Below are 19182 nucleotides of genomic sequence, written 5' to 3'. Positions count from 1 at the left end.
TCTCTACCAACAGTACAGGAGCAGCTGTCTTCTCAGCAAAATTACGAGTGAGCAAATATTTTCCCTGCCCCTTGCTTCCCCTTCCTTTGCTCTTGCACTTGCCATGAACCAGGGGTCACACACACATGCTGGGTTGGCATGCTTGCGCTAGTGGCTGCGGTGCATGTGGAGCACAGACTTTCCTTGTGGGGCTCATGCTCATTTTAGTCATAGTGCTCACCATGGTCGATGTTGTGCTCACACACCTACTCACAGGACTTGCAGTTCTGCTTATAGCGTTTTCCTATTTCCTTTGAGTTGTGGTACTCTCACACACGTACACACAGAGGCATGCACATACCCAACTGGATGCTCTGCTCTGTTCTGTTCTGCTATTGGGGATCTCAGACTGCAGAGCTCTATAGGGACCAAGCTCAGCATCTGTGGGTGACACCAGGGATTGAACTCATGGCCACAAACAGGCAAAGTTGATGTCACAGGGCCATTTGGGGACCCCTGTGTGATTATGCTTTATGAAGTATCTTTATGAAGGGGGTTAGAGAAAATGCCTGGCAGGTGAAAGACCCTGAGTTTGGTCTGTGGGACCGCATGACCTCCTGAGCACCACCAGCTATATCCCTGATGACTTCCCCAGCACTGTCAGCTGTGACTCTGGTGACCTTAGAGCACTTTGTCAGGAGTGATCTTTATAATAAAAGAAAACAAATCCCTTTTTCACATCTTTTGTTTTCTCTAGGTAACATGAAACAGTGCATTTAAGGCATCTCAGACAAAATTCCACCTGCCCTTAGAGTAATAATCCATCAAATTTCCAAAGCACATTGTTTTCTTAGTATCTCCTTATTTATGCGTGCAACCTGGTCATCCTTATGCCATTGTTTGCCTTGATGTTAAAAAAATAATACAGTAGCTTGTGCTAATTTTAAAACTTGATTATAAATGCTCTCCCTCACCAGTATATAACAAAAGCTTATAGCAAGTTTGCAGTCCCCAAATGACAGCAGTTGTTGGTTTAAAGGCATAGTTTTGGAGTCTCTGTCTCTAGGAACCCTAAAAAGCAGAGTTTCCAAAGAACATTAGTGTAGATACAGAAATATTTCCTACACTGATCCCAAAACCTTGACACAGAAATTTCCTGGCAACATCTTTATGATGTAGGGCCACAGCATGACTTCTAAATTCCCCAACCTCTGTTGTATATCATCTCTGGGATAGCAGAAATTAGGTGCAAATTGTGTTGGTTCATGTTGGTTCATGATGAGAATCATATAAAAATCAGAGAAAGTCTCACACCAGGGTTCATAATACTCAGTCTTTTGACATTTGTTATGAAGGCAGTCTTCCAATTTTCTGTAGCAGTTGACTTTGTAGTAGCCATTAATGTTACGGAAGAGATTAAGATTTCATTGTCATTTAGAAATAGGTTATCTAATTTCATTAAGGTTCAAAGTTTATAGAGAATCAGGATTTTTTTCTACTTTTCTAAACTCATACCAAGTGGTGATGAAGACCATTCCTGATATAGTGCTCTGGTGACTCTCAGACCATGCGATTCCAGAGATCAAATCTGGGCTTCCAGTATACAAAGAATGAACTCCAGTCCTCGGAGCTCCCTCTCCAACCCCAACACCAGGGATTTCTTGTTGTTTATATACTTCTCCAACTTCACTGAATTATAGTTGACAGTTAACATTGTATATAATAAAGAGTATAACTTGGAGCGATAGCAAAGCGGGTAGGGCGTTCGCCTTACAAGCGGCCAACATGGCCGACCCGAGTTCGATTCCTCCGCCCCTCTCGGAGAGCCCGGCAAGCTACCGAGAGTATTCGATATGCCAGACACAGTAACAACAAAGTCTCCAATGGAGACGTTACTGGGCCCGCTCGAGCAAATCGACGATCAACGGGAGGGCCATACATATATACTGTGAAATATTCATTGCAGTTAAGCTCATTTTATGCAGTCCCTCATTTTAGCTAGTCTTTTGTGTGATATGCTGAGAACATTAAAGATACACCTCATTGCAAACCTCGAATATACAATACAATAAGCACTGGAGATTTTGAATACTACACCTGCCTAGAGTCGACAAGGAAGTAGTTCTATTTTGGCCACACCCAGTAGTACTCAGGGCTTATTTCTGGCTCTGTGCTTAGAGATCACTCCTGGTGGGTTCGGGGGACCATAAGGAATGCTAGGGATCAAACCCAGGTGTGCCACTACAAGGAAAACGCTGTACCCACTTTGACCCCAGGGAATAGTTGTTTTGTCTTGCATGTTAAAGTGAGAGCCTTGCTATGGGGGTGGGGGTGGAGGGAACAAGTTAGGTAAAGGAACACCAGGACATTCTTGGAGGGGAAATGTGCCTATCACAGAGGCAGGCTGTGAGTGTGTGTGTGGGGGGGGTGGGCGTTGGGGGAGAGAAGAGGAGCAGGAGGGAAACTGGAGACATTTGTGGAGAGTAGTGAACCCTGATGAAAGGATTGGTGTTGGAACATTGTAGACCTAAAACTCTATCTTAAATATCTTTGTAGCTTTGTAATTTACATTGATTCAACAAAAAGTCATTAAAATACATAGAGGCCTTGCTAGTTTTGATCCTAGGATGTGAATTTTTATCATGAACCATTACCACACAGAGTTAAATAATGAGGAAATCAACTCTGCTCCAATGAATTGTCAAAACTCGTACTGAATACATGTGATCAGTGAAAGGGAGACTCTTCTACATTTTTGTGTTACTTTTACACTCTGCAAAAGCTGACTTTGACGTAATTCCTATTTCAGAATGCAACACGGAGCGATGGCAGGCCCTGAGGAAATCAAATCAGAGCACAGCGGCACTCTGGCAGAGGTCGGCAAGGCAATCGCCTCACTTCAAGCAGAAGCAAATAAAGGTATGTGAAATGGTCATGCAAGGCTAGGACTGAAAACGGTGCAAATTTGGCCTCCTGTTGTTAAATTGGAAAAATCTGCACAACTATTATCCTTGTCTAGAGAAGAACAAAGTCAACTCCTTTTTATAAGGCTCTTAAGTCCCACAGGGCTCTGGGGGTGTGCTGCAAAATGGTGATGGTCAAAGAATGGTTCCAGGACCAATTAAGTTATCATCATCTGGGAATTTGGGAGGAAGGCAAATTATCTGTTCTATCTCGGCCCTTCTAAATCAGAAACTCAGAGTGAGATGCAGCGTCTGTCATTTAAGAAGTTCTCTATGTGATTTTTTTCTGATGTATATTTAGGATTCCAAAGGTTTGATCCATGGGATGTGGTGGGAAAAAAACCCCACCATATATATTGGCTTCAGGAATTTCACACCTCATTCACTACAGACTTAGTGAATGGGATAAACTTGGCAATATAAGGATGTAACTTGGCCATCAGTTTCTCTTATGCAGATTGTATCAATTAAGTTTACTTCACACACTGATTTAACAAACAGAACACAGCTTGTATGCCAGGGCTTGTTCAAAGTTCAGTGGTCATACACGCTAACTAAGATGCATCAGTGTTCACCTTCACAAAAACGTCAGGGTAGAAGATAATTCAAAAGAAATTTAAATTAGATGTGATGGGTATGACAAGGAAATACGGGTGCTAGGGAAGGACCTGTCAGGATCCCACAAACATCTCTCTGATGGACAGCTTAGACTTTCTTGGAGAAATGCCAAACAAAGGGCCCAGTGCTTAAATGTCTTTTAATCTGCAACAGTTTGCTAATTGAGGAGAAATTGGCAATACCAATCCCTAGCCTTTAGGGATAGCCTCACTTTCCCAGGTCATCTAGGCTGCTGGCACCCAGAGCTGTCAGGAGAGAACCAAGTACTCATATTTTCCCTTTGATAGATGAGAAAACAAAGTTAGAGAAAGTGAAGCCACATCTCCAAGGTTACATTAACAGCAGAACGTGGCCCAGATGAGATCCTATTATCTTTCTGCCTATTTCAGCTCATGTAATTTCTATGAATCCAGTGTGTTTTATTAAATAATCACCTTTGACATGCAAGGCTCTTATGAGACATGACTTCTATGATGTACTCTTGCCTAAGAAGAGGGTTAAGACATCACAAATACTGCTATTGGGGTAGAACCAATAAAAATGCTTCAGAAAGAATTTTTGGACATCATAGTTTTCTCTAAGAAGGGATAAATAAGTCTCTAGAATGTCATTTAACATAGACTTTGTAATAACTCTCCCACCAACCCAACTTGAAAACATCTTTGAAAATAAAAGAAGTATCTGACATTCCAGGTCCTTTCTGAAATGCTAAAATTTTAAAGAAATAAACAATAACTAAGGTTTTATTATAAAATGATACCATTCTTGATCAGTTGAAGGTTACAACCTAGCTTATTAGTTTTTCCTCTCTCTTGTAGTTATTTGTCACCCTTAAGTAACTTCTACTCTCCATGATTTTCTTATAGTTTTGAATGTAATGCCACCATATCCAGAAGGTGCTGAAGGATCTGAGGAATGGTCCAGCAACATTGTCTACCCTTCTGATGGCAACGGTGAAGAAGGGACACTAATGGTTAGTGAGCACATATACAAATAAATCACTGAAATACTTTTGATACTTAGTACTGATGAAATAGATGAGGCAGATAGGATTAATATTATATCAGAATGCTTAAATTCATCAGTATAGTCCATGGCCAGAAGGTTTGAAATACATCCTTATAAGGAACGTTCAATAAGCACTCCTTTCCCTAAGGAGAACTTGTGGAAACCAATTGCAATTGCTACTGAAGTTGATGCCATAGTCAATGACTTCAGGTCTCTATGTACACGTTAGTCTTATTTTGACTAGAACTTTGTTACTATATTTTAAACCTGGTATATAAGGAAACTAGAGACAAAGGTGGGTCAAATAGGAGGTTGATGTATAAAGTTTGAGGTGATTACACTAAGTGAAAATAGTCAGCATGAGAGATAATGGCAGGTAGTTTCAGTCATGTGGAATGTGAATTAATGGAGTCAGTGACTGATGAGAAATAACAAAATTTTAGACTCAGTGACAATGACAGTGGTCACCAGAGGGAAAGGGAAAAGAGACAGGAGCACTGGGTAAAGGGGTCTTTTGCGGGGGCAATGGTGAGGTGACTCTGAAACTTTGGTGGTGGGAGTGATGATGATTACACACTTATAGAGGAGTGAAACTAAACCCCTGAAATCCCATAATATTGTAAATCAATGATAAATTCATTTTTAAAAGCTGTGTTTGATCAGCCTATACTCCAGACTGCAAAATAAGGGAAAGAAATTAAAAACTATTTCATGACATTCTGGAAATATATTCCCAGGGAATATATTTCAGTGGGCTTTTAAAGCACAAGCTCATGATAATTAAATGAAGTTGAATAAAATATCAAATCTCAGTATTTTAGAGCAAGGGGTACCCCATAAAATTAAAGGAAGTAGATTTAAGGTAAAAGAAAGCGTTTTTCATTCTTCACACTCAGATTGAAACTACTTTTAAATTTGGGAGGTATTCTACAACTCCATTGAAAGCAACTAGGATCCAAGGAATTGATCCTGACATTTATCTACTTCCAAAATTTTTGATTTCTAAATTTTGTCTCCATTTATACTTTGTGCTTTTCTAAATTCTAAAGTCTTCTAGAATCACCTGTGTGGTTTATTCTGGAAAATTATTTGGATAAAGTCTGAAAACTTCTAATTGATAAATTTAAGATAGTGCCACAAATCATGTGAGTGCCATAGTATAAAACTATGATTCCTGGGACAGAGCAGAGAGATAGTAGAGTGGGAAGGATGCTTGCCTTACACATGGCTGACCTGAATTCAACCCTGGCACCATACATTGTGCTCTGAGCCTTGCCAGAAGTGATCCCTGGACACCAGGCCAAGAGCACTACTGGGTGTGGCCTCCATCCCTCCCCCCAAATCAATTTCTGGAACCAGAGGGATATATTAGGGGTGAGTAATAAATGCCTTTCATGGAAGAGGACTCCAGCTCCATCTCCTACATGGCTACCTGAACTGCCTACTGTGTTCTTGGTGACCCTCTGGCACCACCGCTGCAGCCTTGTTACCCCCAGCATTCCTTAGTGTGAACAGTGCCTTATCACTAGACTCCAAGCACTGAACTTTCTGAACCTGTTGGCCCAGTATCACCTGGAATGGCCTCCAGACTCCCATATGCTACTTTGTGAGCTACCCACAAATATGATTGCCATCATAGTTTTGACACTGGCAAATTTATGGAAACAACTCTTCCAGTCCGATAAGCTGAGGTCACTACCATTTCTTCATAGACTCTTTTTAGCTACCTTGTTTCCTGACACATTGACAGCTTTACTACTTTCTTCTTTTTGAAGAGAAAAAGGAGTTCAGCAATTACCAAACTTCTTTTTTTTATCGGTTCCTTCTAGTTTTGCTATACAACAGCCACTAATCCAAAATGGCATGTATTAAAATCAAACATGAGAACTTCACGGTCATAGTTGTGTTTCTGACATAAATTTTAAAATGCTTGCCATTATAATTAATCTACTTTCTTAATAAAAGTAGGCATTGCTTTAAAATTGGTTTTATGTAAGAAATCAGTTGTGATATTGTTAGGAATATTGTTAGGATCCCAGCGAATTCTTAGAGTGAAGTTGGGACTGTTTAATACAAATGTCTAATATTCTAAAGCCACCAGCTTGGAAAGGGTGTAAAATCGACTGCTTCTTAGTGAAGTTCCAATTTTGGGGGTAAGAGAGTAGTGGGATACATCCTTGACTCTGAAAAACTTTGTTTCATAAAGAGGCACACTGCATTCCAGCTCATGGGGTGTGAATTTTCCTTCCTTTACAGGTCTCTCTCTTTCTCTCCTCTCACATCTCATAAATAAAACTATTTGCTTCAGTATTAAAAATAAAAGTCACAGGATAATATTTATTTTAACAATACAATAGAAATATATTTATTTGGTAGCTTACCATATAAACGTTTACAAACTAAGTCCATATTTAATGCAAATAGTGTTAGTACAAGGGAAGATTTTATTATTTCAGTTATTGATGTGGAAACTGAGTCTCAGAATTACTAAGTGATTTTTCCAGAGTTAATTGCTTAGATAAGCAGTGCTCAGACATTTTAATTCAGGAATCCTTTGCATTGTCAACAATTATTGAGAAATCCCCAAACAGCTCTCAATCTGTTACCTAGTATGTTATAAATTAAAACAGAAATATATGTTTATTCTTTTGAGATATTAATATACCAATTGTAATTTATATAAATAACATTTCTATTAAAATTTACATTTTTCAGGATGGAGAAATAGCTCAACAGCCTGGAGCACATAAATTATGTGCAGGATATCCGGGTTCGATCCCCAGCACTGCAATGATTCCCTGAGCACTGCCAGGAGTGATTCCTGAGTATGGAGCAGCTCCTGAGCACAATTGGATGTGACTCAAAAAATTAACTAAGTAGCTTAGTAACTCACTAACTAAGTAAAATTTCCCCATTTCAGACCAGTACTATGACTGAAAAGCAACATTATAAATGCTCTTTAAATACTAGCTTTTCACAACTCTCTAATAGTTGACTTAAAAATACAGCTGGAGTCTCCTGTTCCTACTTTCAATATGTTGTAGTGCCACACATTAGGTAGATCTTAGAAGGTGTCACTGTTGTAAGAGGATGTGAATGAAGAAAAGAAATAAATGTCTTTGGGAATGGGGTATCCAGGAAGTTCAGGGGACCTGGGCAACACTCCCAGTGATTCTTGGCAAATGGGGTCAGTAGCTCAATAGAAGGGCAGAAAAAGAGCTGCTACTCAGTGGTAGCACTCAGCAATGTCCGGTGACCACATGGTACCTGGGATTGAACTGGGTTTGGGTGTATTGTTAAGCATGCTCCCTAACCACTGTAGAATCCCTGGCCCTGGCAGTTGTCTTAGTAGAGATTTGACCCTGCAGATTTTGTAAGGTTTAGGTTAAAATAGTGAGCATAGATGTTTTTTAAAGGCATTGGCAAGGAACAGCGAAGTCTTCAGCAAGCGCTTTTCCATCCCTGGTGTCAGAAAGAGCATAAATATACAATTTCTACTAATATGCTTTAATTATTTGGGGATGGGAACGTAGAATACCTGACTGTTCTCACCTCTTGTCCTAATAATTCCCTGGGATGAGGGAATTCATTATTCTTTTTAGCTTCACTTTATTAAATAAGTATCTAGGGAAGGAAATAGTGCTGCTTCCCTTGTAAAGGCCCATGTTGATGATGCTTCTCCTACTTTGGTGAAGCTACTATGTTTCTCCTTTGTTAGAAATACTGCTCCAGAGACATTCAGTCCAATCTGATTCAGATGTTGTTTTGGGAAAAATTCCTTAGACCATACAAAGAATTTGTACCACATTTTAATGTCCTTTCTTCCACTAAAATTTAATAAATAATAATAATAAAGGCCCTCCCGTTGATCGTCGATTTGCTCGAGCGGGCCCAGTAACGTCTCCATTGGAGACTTTGTTGTTACTGTGTCTGGCATATCGAATACGTCACGAGGAGCTTGCCAGGCTCTGCCGTGCGGGCGAGATACTCTCGGTAGCTTGCCGGGCTCTCCGAGAGGGGCGGAGGAATCGAACTCGGGTCGGCCATGTTGGCTGCGTGCAAGGCAGACGCCCTACCCGCTCTGCTATTGCTCCAGCCCCACTAAAATTTACATTTTTAAAAATCAAATATTTAAATTCTTTTCTTTTTAAAAAAGAATCACCATGAATACAAAGTTATTCATGAGTGAGTTTCAGGTGTGCAACGTTCCAACACCAGTCCCTTCACCAGTGTCCACTTCCCTCTGCCAGTGTCCCCAATTTCTCTCCTGACCCCTAGCCTGCTCCTATGGCAGGCAATATTCACTTGTTTTTTTTCTATTTCCTTTAAAGCACTGCAATTGATAATACTGTTGCCTAAAGGGTATCATGAACATCACGTTACTTCCTTACAGCATTTTGTCCTTCTCCAGAGTGGCAGCTTCTCTCCATCATCATGTTTGTGTTCCCTTCCCTCACCTCTCCCCCCCACCACCAGTGGAAAGTTTCCTACTGATGAACAATTCTTATGATCTTTCTTTCTATTGCACAGCGGGTAGGGCGTTCGCCTTACAAGCGGCCAACATGGCCGACCCGAGTTCGATTCCTCCGCCCCTCTCGGAGAGCCCGGCAAGCTACCGAGAGTATTCGATACGCCAAACACAGTAACAACAAAGTCTCCAATGGAGACGTTACTGGGCCCGCTCGAGCAGATCGACGATCAACGGGAGGGCCCTTGATCATGTGTTATTCCCCAACTGTTTCTTTGTTCACCACATATGAGAGAGATCATTGTGTGTCTGCCCCTAACCCTCTAACATCACTCAACATGATACTTTCTAGATGCACCCACGTAGCAGCAAATTGCATAACTCCATCTTTACTTATGACTGAGTAGCATTCCATTGTGTAGATGTACCATCATTTGCTTCTCCAGTCAACTGTTCTTGGGCACTTGGGTTTCCGGATTTTGGCTAGTGTAGCAATGCTGCAATGAACATAGAAGTGCAGATGTCTTTTCTGCATTGTGTTTTGGGCACTTTGGAGAATCTTTCAAGAAGTGGGAATTGCTGGATCATATAGAAGATCATTTCCTGGTTTTCTGAGGAATAATCATCATGTTTTTCTTTTCTACTGAGACACCATGGTTAGCAATATCATTAATGTTAATGTTCTAGACGTAAAATGTCACTGCTCCTGTACAGCACCATAGTATCAACTTCATTTCACCATTATCCCTAGGTCTCTTCTACTGCCTGTCCCCAACTTCATGAGTTGACTCAATTCTGCAGGCAGAAGCTGAGTTTGTTTTCATGGGCTCTTATCTTTATTTCTTTACCCTCACGTTATTTCTTTCTTCTTCATGGATGAGATCATCTGGCATTTATCTTTCTCCTTCTGACTAACTTTGCTTAACATATTACCTTCCAGATCCCACCAAGTTGCATCAAACTGCAAGAAAAATCATATAGTTCATATATGAGATTGTGCTATGTAATGTGCAAGAGAGTACATGACATTGTGATTTTCAGAATAATGTGGGAGTTGAAAATAACTATATCTTTCCTAATTTGTAATCAAATGCAACCAGTGTGGCTTGGATAATCTAATTTATTAATGAGTCAAGTTAAATACTACAAAAATGATTAAGACTAAGTAAAGCACATCATGATTTATATGCTTTTGTTGCACCCAGAATTTTTGTGCCCATTATTTTTACCAGTGCAGTTATACAAAGTCCCAAAATACTTTGAGGGAGGGGCATTAGTAAATCTTTGTTCAGGGCCATTGACTTTTGTGTACAGCACCAAGATCAATTTTTCATGAAAGCACATTACAAATAACAGTATTAATTTATTTTCATGCTTCTTTTTTGGTCTGGGTTTGTGCTTGTAATTCATATAGCATAGATTAGTCATGCACTATTTTATGTGTATTTCTTGCTGTAATTCTGTTCTTGCAAATAAAGAAGAAGTGAAATCTTCAGGTTAAATAAACACATGTTCTGCTTTGTGTTTCCATCACAACTGGAAAACTGCTGCAGCAACCACATTTACCATTGAAGCTGAAAGAGTAAATTACTTGTATCTCAGAGCATGCGGTTATGCAAGTGGTGTTTGCAATCAAGTTTGTAATGTAATTTTTTTGAATGAATGTTATTTATTTATTTATTTATTTATTTTAATTTTACTACGGCCTTCAATATTTTATTTTATTTTTATTTATTTATTTATTTATTTTTTAATAGTGGGGCACCATGAGGTACAGTTGTAGACTTACACATTTTTGTGCTTGGGTTTCGATTATACAATGATCAAACACCCATCCCTCCACCAGTGCGCATTTCCCACCACCTCGGATCCCAGCATCCCCTCCCCCCTCAGCCCCTATCCCACCCTGCCTCTGTGGCAGGGCATTTCCCTCTCTCTCCTTTTGAGTGCCATGGTCAGCAAAAGAGGCATTGAGTGGCAATCATGCTGGTCGACAGTCTACCCTCAGCATGCTCTCCCATCATGGGCGGATCCTCCCAACACCCTTTATTTGGTGTTCCCTTCTCTTTCTGAGCTCCCCCTTCCCCTAACATGTGTGGTTGTCCTCCGGGTCATTGAGTAAAATTCCTGGTACTAATCTCTGCCATACTTGGGTGTTAGTTTCCTATTTTGTTACTTTATGTTCCCCAGATGAATGCAATCTTTCTATGTCTATCCCTTTCTTTCTGAGTCATTTCGCTTAACATGATACTTTTCAAAAACACCTTTTAGTCTCTAGGCAAATATAAACCCCTTGCAGACTTCAGCAAAAGAGGATTGGAAGACCTCCTGGTTAGAAATAGAGTTGTCATTCAGCTTTTCTGGAAGATACTGGGGGTTAATGGTAGGCGTGTTCTCAGTGCCTGTGATGACTTCTGCCTGGGGCCCATGGATACCCAATCAGAAGCTTTGTTTCACTCACATCATTGTTATACATTCTCAAGAAGCAGAAATATCACATCTCTTGATGGTGTTTCATTTTCACTGCTTCTGCCATGCCTAGATAGCTCACTCAAAGGATGATTAACGTTGGTGAGTGAACTCTGCTTTGGAAGAATGAAATGCTATGATACCACATGCTCTTTTGGTGATTCAAACATTTCAGTCAATATGTATGGCATTGTAGTTTCTGTGTTCACATGACATTTGGTAATGAGTCATTCATCAATTCATCACATACTTAATACCTACTATGTACCATGTCCTGTGATTTGATACTTTACAACATGGCCACACCTCAGTGTAAATACTGACTTTTTAGGACCAAGTGAGAGAGAATACATGGATTAAGGCACATACCTTAATATGCGATTAACCATGGTTTGATCCCAATTATTACGTGATCCCCTGAGCATCACAGGAATGTATGCACAGTGCCCAAAGAGCACTGCATCCTCGTACCCTGATATTAAGCCATTGGTCAAGAGTTCTAATGAGGGACTCTCAGATCTCATGAGCACTGCTTGAGAGACCCCTCCAAATGAAAGAAATATATACTGGCTCTTTAGTCTTCTCATTCATATCGAATGCATCTAATTTCATATAGCGTTGAATGAAAAGATAGTTCTGCCAAATAGACTGTTTAAGTATAGAGAACTGCAAGCTGAAAGGAAGTATTGTATGGATGAGGACTAAATAAAGCTTCTGGAATTGGGAAGGAGATGAATTTTCTAGGAAATACTTCTCTCTTCATTGTGCGATCATTGTAACTCAATGCTACATTGTCTGTGCACTCTGACCTAAAGGTGAAAGAGTGTGCATATGAAGGTGAAAATTAATGATGAATAGTTGAATTAATAATCATTTTTCTAATAATCTAGGTACTTACAGGGTTACCCAAAGGATTCAAGTATAATATCATAAAGGTATTTGAATATATTCGAAGGTTTTGTAAAATTTTGAGTTGTGATGGAATGTATTTACTTTTACCACCACATATTACCAGAGTTGGTGACTAATATGCTTATCATTAGATTGGTGGAAAATCTAAACCAAAGAAAAAAATGTCTGATCCCAGGGAACAATTTTCAGATTTTAATTGCTACCTACAGCTTTCATAATGTCAAAGTTCCAGGTGTAACAGGAACAAACTGTCTATTGTTTGCTTAAAGGCTAAAGTTCTTAGTTTCATTAAATATGCAATTCGCTTTGAGTAGGATCTTTTCTGAACTTAGAAATAAAGTTTCAAAAATATAATGGTAGCTAGGATTTCACTATATACTTTAGTAATTTTGAATTTATGAACAATCTTTTTGGTGTTGGGATGAACACACAAAGCATATGCTCTATCACTGAGCTATATACTTGTCCCTAATAAAGGTGTTTTTTGTGGGGGTTGGACCTCCCAAGTAATATTTAGGGAGCCACTGGTACAGCGAATGCTAAGGCCTGGTAATGTAATGCTACTCTGACTCCCTGGTTCTAGAGCCGTGCTTGAGGGGCTTATGTGGATCTGCTGATGGAACTATCAGCCTTGCTGTTCCAAGGTATGCTCTGCTCTCAATTCCTTTAAGGCATCCACCACTGAATTTTCTAGGGGGATGAAGACCACACCCGACTGTGTTCAGGGCTTACTCCTGGCTCTGTGCTCAGAGATCATCCTAGTAGGGCTTAGGGGACCATATGGCATGCCAGGGACCAAACCAGGGTTTGCTGTATGCCAGGTAAATGCATTAACTCCTATACTATCTTCCTGCCCCACACCTATCTTTAAACACATTAAACTTTTCTTTACCAGAAAGATACCATTGTGTTTTGTAATAAACCCTTCAGAATAAAGTATTGATACTATACTTTAGGGTACCAGACTTACTGTCCAATAGTGCCTTCCCAGTCTGCTTTTAGTCAGTCTTAAAAGTGTTATTTCCTTACAGTAGATATTTGCTCCCCACCTGTAACACCCACATGCATTGTGTCTGTGCATAAGCTTTAGTATATGAAGGTAGAATGAAGCGATGGGTATTGACATAATGTTACTTTCTATTAAATCAACTGTTAGTACATAAAATTTCTATATACAGACCACCAGGTATTGATTACCACCAGGTGTTGATTGCCACCAGGAATTAATATTGATCTATTTAGAAAAGGTGGAGAGAGAGACAGAAAAACAGAGAGATGTGGGGGTGGGGGTGATGGGAGAGAAACTGGGGACACTGGTGCTGGGAAATGTACACTGGTTGAGGGATGGGTGTTGGAGCACCATGTGACTGACACCTAATCATGAACAGCTTTGTAAGGGTCTATCTCACAGCGATTCAGTAAAATCTTGGGGAAAAAATGAAAAGGCAATTAAAAAACAAGTGCAGATGTCATTTCGACTATACTTTTTTGCCTCTCTGGGATCGCCTTAGGATGGGAGATGCATGCTGAAAGTAGATTGTAGACCAAACATGATTGCCACTCAGTTCCACTTTTGCAAACCACAGCACCCAAAAGGAGAGAGAGAACAAAAGGGAATGCCCTGCCACAGAGGCAGGGTGGGATGGGGGGGATGGGGGATGGGAAGGATACTGGGATTAGTGTTGGTGGAAAATGGGCACTGGTGGAGGGATGGGTATAACTGTATCATTGTATAACTGAAACCCAAGCACAAAAATTTGTAAGTCTACAACTGTACCTCATGGTGTTTCACTAATAAAATTTAAAAAAATAAATACAAAATAAATATATTTTAAAAATTATTTTCAGTATAATAAAAAAAGTCAAAAAAAAAAAAAGAAATGGCAGCTAGGGCTGGGCATGTGCCTGAAATGATACAGCACCTACCCGGTATGCACAAGGGCCTTAATTTGATCCATGTATCCACAACTCAAATTTCTGCCAGGCCTAAGCACCTAACCTTTTGGCCTGCACCATCGCTGATGGTGACCATCATGATGGTCCATTATATCATTGATCATCACTAGCTGTGGCTCCTATGTAAATAATAACAAAAAATAAAAACAAACACACTTGTTTATGAATGAGACTATTAATGATGCACATACATCCTTGAACTTTCTAGTTTTAGATTTGTACCTGAATTCCACGTAATGGCACATTGTATTTATTTTGTTTTCCTTTTCTTTTGATTTTTCCATATTGGACCAGTAGTGTGGTGGGGAGAGTGCATGTTCACACACTTTTGCTGTGTTTTTTGTGCACACTTGTAGGTACACTGGACAACACATCGCACACTTTTACCCTTTATTCTTTTATTTTTTTCAGTTTAAAAAAACTTTATGGGCTGGAGTGATAGTATAGCGGGTAGGGCATTTGCGTTGCATGTGACTGACTCAGGTTGGATCCCCAGCATCCCATACGCTCCCCTGAGCACCTTCAGAAGTAATTCCTTAGTGTAGAACTAGGAGTACCCCTGAGCATCGCTATCTGTGACCCCAAAAGCCTTTTTTTATTTAAGGACCATGACTTACAAAGCTATGAATAGTTGAGTTTTAGACATAGAATGTTCTAGCACTGATCCTGGTACCACTGTCAACTTCCCTGTCCTACTATCCCTAAGTTCCCTCCCTACCTCCAGCCTGCCACCTTGAGAAGCACATTTATTTTATTTTTTATATATTAATTAAAAAATATATTGGCCTACAATACAATAATAATGGCTCCCCTTGGACATAATACTGATGCCATAACCATCACCACTGTACCCATTTGACAGGCAAATTTTATTTATTATGTTTTTATAATTTATCTTTTTTTTTTTTTTTTTTTTTTGCTTTTTGGGTCACACCCGGCGATGCTCAGGGGTTACTCCTGGCTCATGCACTCAGGAATTGCCCCTGGCGGTGCTCAGGGGACCATATGGGGTGCTGGGAATTGAACCTGTGTCGGTCATGTTGGCTGCATGCAAGGCAAACGCCCTACCCGCTGTGCTATTGCTCCAGCCCCTATAATTTATCTTTTTATTGAATCACCATGAGATACTCAGTTACAAAGTTGTTCATGATTGGGTTTCAGTCATAAAATGTTCCAACACCCATCCCTTCACCCTTGTACATTTTCCACCACCAATGACTCCAGTTTCCCTCCTGAAACTCACCAAAGGAACAACTTAAAGTTCCATGGTTGTTGTTTGGATTATATGTCTTCAATGTGATTTGGTTATATATCACTCTCCTACAGTGATTACATTTTTATTGTAACAATACCAAATGGCAGTACCACGGGGATCACACTCAAGCATTTGGGTGTGTTCCCAGGGATTGAAATTGTGGTCTGCCAAGGTAGATGCTCTATCACTGAGTCACATCTCTAGGCCCATGTTCACTGTGTTTAAAGGAATCTAGTAGAACAGAAATAACTTATTTGGGTCCTAAGTTTCATTTGTAGCCTAAAGGAAAATCTCAAGGTGATAGAATGCAATATAACATTGGGTCTCCTTTGGAAACCCACAAATGGAGTCTATCCTTGACAAAATATTAAATGTGGATCAACATTCAAAGATAAAAGACAATTCAAAGTCAGTTCCCAGGATGTGTCTCAGTGAGCGATCATGTGCCATGTATCTGTGAGACTCAGAGTTTGATCCCAGCACTATAAACAAGTAAACAGAAAGGTTCTAATAAGACTGAGAACAATCCAAACATATTCAGTCTCACCTATTCACTGGAGCGATAGCACAGCGGTAGGGTGTTTGCCTTGCACGCATCCAGCCCAGCCAAGCCGGGTTTGATTCCTCCGCCCCTCTTGGAGAGCCTGGCAGGCTACTGAGAGTATCTCACCTGCACAGCAGAGACTGGCAAGCTACCCGTGACGTATTCAATATGCCAAACACAGTAACAACAAGTCTCAAAATGGAGACATTACTGGGCCCACTCGAGCAAATCGATGAACAATGGGAGGACAGTGTTTGACAGAGTTTGTTTGACCTATTAACTATTATACTGGAAGTCCTTGCCAGTTCTGTAACTCAAGAGAAAATAAAATTTAAAAAATATGACAGGGCTAGAAATGTAACTCAATGGTTAAGGCACATATCTTGTATTTGTAAGGGACTAAATTAAATCTCTGGCATCCCCCTCCCCCTCCCCACAAAAAGTTGAGATAATCAAAAGAAAACATTTCCATGCTTAGCATGTTATGTGTCTTTATAAAACCATTAGGAATACATACATAAGACAACCCTATTTGACATCATAGGGAATTTTGTAAGATTGTTATATACAAAATCATGCTATGAAATGCACTATAATTTTATCATTATCAACAGACATTTAAGATATCGTAATAAAGTGAGTCATGTACCATGTTGAAGGATTAGAAATCTCAATGTTAGAATTTCATTAAGATATCTCATGTTAAGAGTCTCAAATTGACATACAGAGCTTATACCTTGAAAATGTAAAAAAATCTCATCAGATCCTTTTGGAATACAAAATTAAGACAGGGGTATTCAAAAACCATATGGTGTTAACTCAAAATTTCAACAATAGATAAAGAATGGATAAAGAACTTGTGGTATAAACACAATAGGACACTGTGCAGTCAGAAGAAAAATATAAAGACATACAATTCATAGCCACTTGCATGGATGTGGAGGGTATCATGTTGAGTAAAATAAGCCAGAGGCAGAAGGACAAATATGGTATCATCTCACTCATTTGTGGTAAATAGATAGATCAAGGGTGCAGTCAATATTAATCAATTATAAGTCTCATATACTGGACTGAAGACCTTAGAATGGCATGATTGGGAGAGAGGGTGTGAGGGGAACAGATAGCTTGAATGGAAGCAACATGGGAATATAGATGGAGGGTCTAAAGCACAGAAGTGACCAGAATCCATAATGTTTATTGAAGACAAAGTCGGCAAAACTCTCCATGATATTGAAGCTAATGGTATCTTCAAAGATGTCACGCCACTGGCCGAGCAAGTGAAAACAGAGGTAGACAAATGAGACTATCTTAAACTAAGAAGCTTCTGCACCTCAAAAGAAACAGTGACCAAAATACAAAGACAGCCTACAGAATGGGAAAGGATATTCACCAAGTACACATCCGACAAGGGGCTGATATCAAGGATATACAAAGTACTGGTTAAACTCCACAAGAAGAAATCACACAACCCCATCAAAAATGGGGTAAGGAAATGAACAGAAACTTTTGCAAAGAAGAAATTCGAATGGCAAAAAGGCACATGAGAAAATGCTCTACATCACTAATCATCAGAGAGATGCAGATCAAAACCACAATGAGGTATCATTTCACACCACAGAGACTGGCCCACATCCACAAGAACAAAAGCAACCAATGCTGGCGCGGATGTGGCGAGAAAGGGATCCTCCTTCACTGCTGGTGGGAATGCCGGCTGGTCCAACCCTTTTGGAAAACAGTATGGATGACTCTCAAAAAATTAGAATTTGATCTGCCATTTGACCCAGCTATAGCACTCCTGGGAATATATCCCAGAGAGGCAAAAAGGTATAGTCGAAGTGACATCTGCAATTGTTTGTTCATTGCAGCACTCTTTACAATAGCCAGAATCTGGAAAAAACCTGAGTGCCCAAGAACAGATGACTGGTTAAAGAAACTTTGGTACATTTACACAATGGAGTACTATGTAGCTGTTAGAAAAGATGAAGTTATGAAATTTACATACAAGTGGTACTACATGGAAAGTATCATGTTAAACGAAATGAGTCAGAAAGAGTGGGATAGACACAGAAAGATTGCATTCATCTGGGGAACATAAAGCAACAAAAAGGGAGACTAACACCCAGGAATGGCTGAGATTAGTACCAGGAATTTTGCTCCATGAATGGAAGGCCAGCCACACGTTCTAGGTGAAAAGGAAGCTCAGATAGAGAAGAGAGCACCAAATGAAGGGTGTTGTGAGGACCCTCCCAGGGTGGGAGAAGCATGCTAAAAGTAGTCTATAGACCAAACATGATTGCCACTCAATGCCTCTCTTGCAAAACACAGTACCCAAAAGAAGAGAGAGAGAACAAGGGGGAATACCCTGCCACAGAGGCAGGATGGGACGGGGGGAGTGGGGGGGATGCTGGGACCCGTGGTGATGGATGACGGGCACTGGTGGAGGGATGGGCACTTGATCATTGTATAACTGAAACCCAAGCACAAAATTTGTAAGCCTATAACTGTACCTCATGGTGTTTCACTAATAAAAAAGAAAAAAAATAAAGCACAGAAGTGTTGTTAAGGGATTTAACAGTACACACCAAAACAAAACTGGCAACCAACAAATAATAGAGGGATGCTGGAGGTAAGGACTGTTGGACTGGAGGTAACATAGTAATGGTGGGGTCATGGCCACCTCAGTGGTGGGTGTGTGAGTACTTTGTGCATCAACACCAGAAATTTGAACACTATTGTAAGCCCAAATTATAATAAAATTTTAAAATAAAATGTATATGGTGCTGGGCTGGAATGATAGCACAGCAGGAAGGGCATTTTCCTTGCATAAGGCTAACCCAGGCTGACCCCAGTTTGATTCCTCCGCCCCTCTTGAAAAGCCTGGCAAGCTACTGAGAGTATCATGCCCACACGGCGGAGCCTGGCAAGCTACCTGTGACGGATTCAATATGCCAAAAACAGTAACAACAAGTCTCACAATAGATGTTACTGGTGCCCACTTGAGCAAATCGAT

General features: G+C 40.1%; 1 protein-coding gene across 2 annotated transcripts in view; it reads left to right on the top strand.

The window, feature by feature from the left end:
* MCF2 (MCF.2 cell line derived transforming sequence) overlaps positions 1 to 19182 on the top strand; it is an 82709-nt gene that overhangs the window by 58889 nt on the left and 4638 nt on the right. The window contains exons 22-24 of one of the 2 annotated variants that reach the window (XM_056130183.1): positions 14 to 47; positions 2789 to 2898; positions 4427 to 4533. In XM_056130183.1, coding sequence (XP_055986158.1) covers positions 14 to 47; positions 2789 to 2898; positions 4427 to 4533 — 251 coding nt within the window. Of the gene's footprint in view, positions 1 to 13; positions 48 to 2788; positions 2899 to 4426; positions 4538 to 19182 lie in introns of both variants that reach the window. The other variant, XM_056130182.1, reaches the window with a different exon arrangement.

This window comes from Sorex fumeus, unplaced genomic scaffold (genome assembly GCF_029834395.1).
Source record: "Sorex fumeus unplaced genomic scaffold, SorFum_2.1 ptg000075l, whole genome shotgun sequence".
In the NCBI taxonomy this organism is placed as follows: Eukaryota; Metazoa; Chordata; class Mammalia; order Eulipotyphla; family Soricidae; genus Sorex; species Sorex fumeus.
The sequence above is the reverse complement of the archived record's forward strand: the minus strand, read 5'-3'. Positions and strand labels throughout refer to the sequence as shown.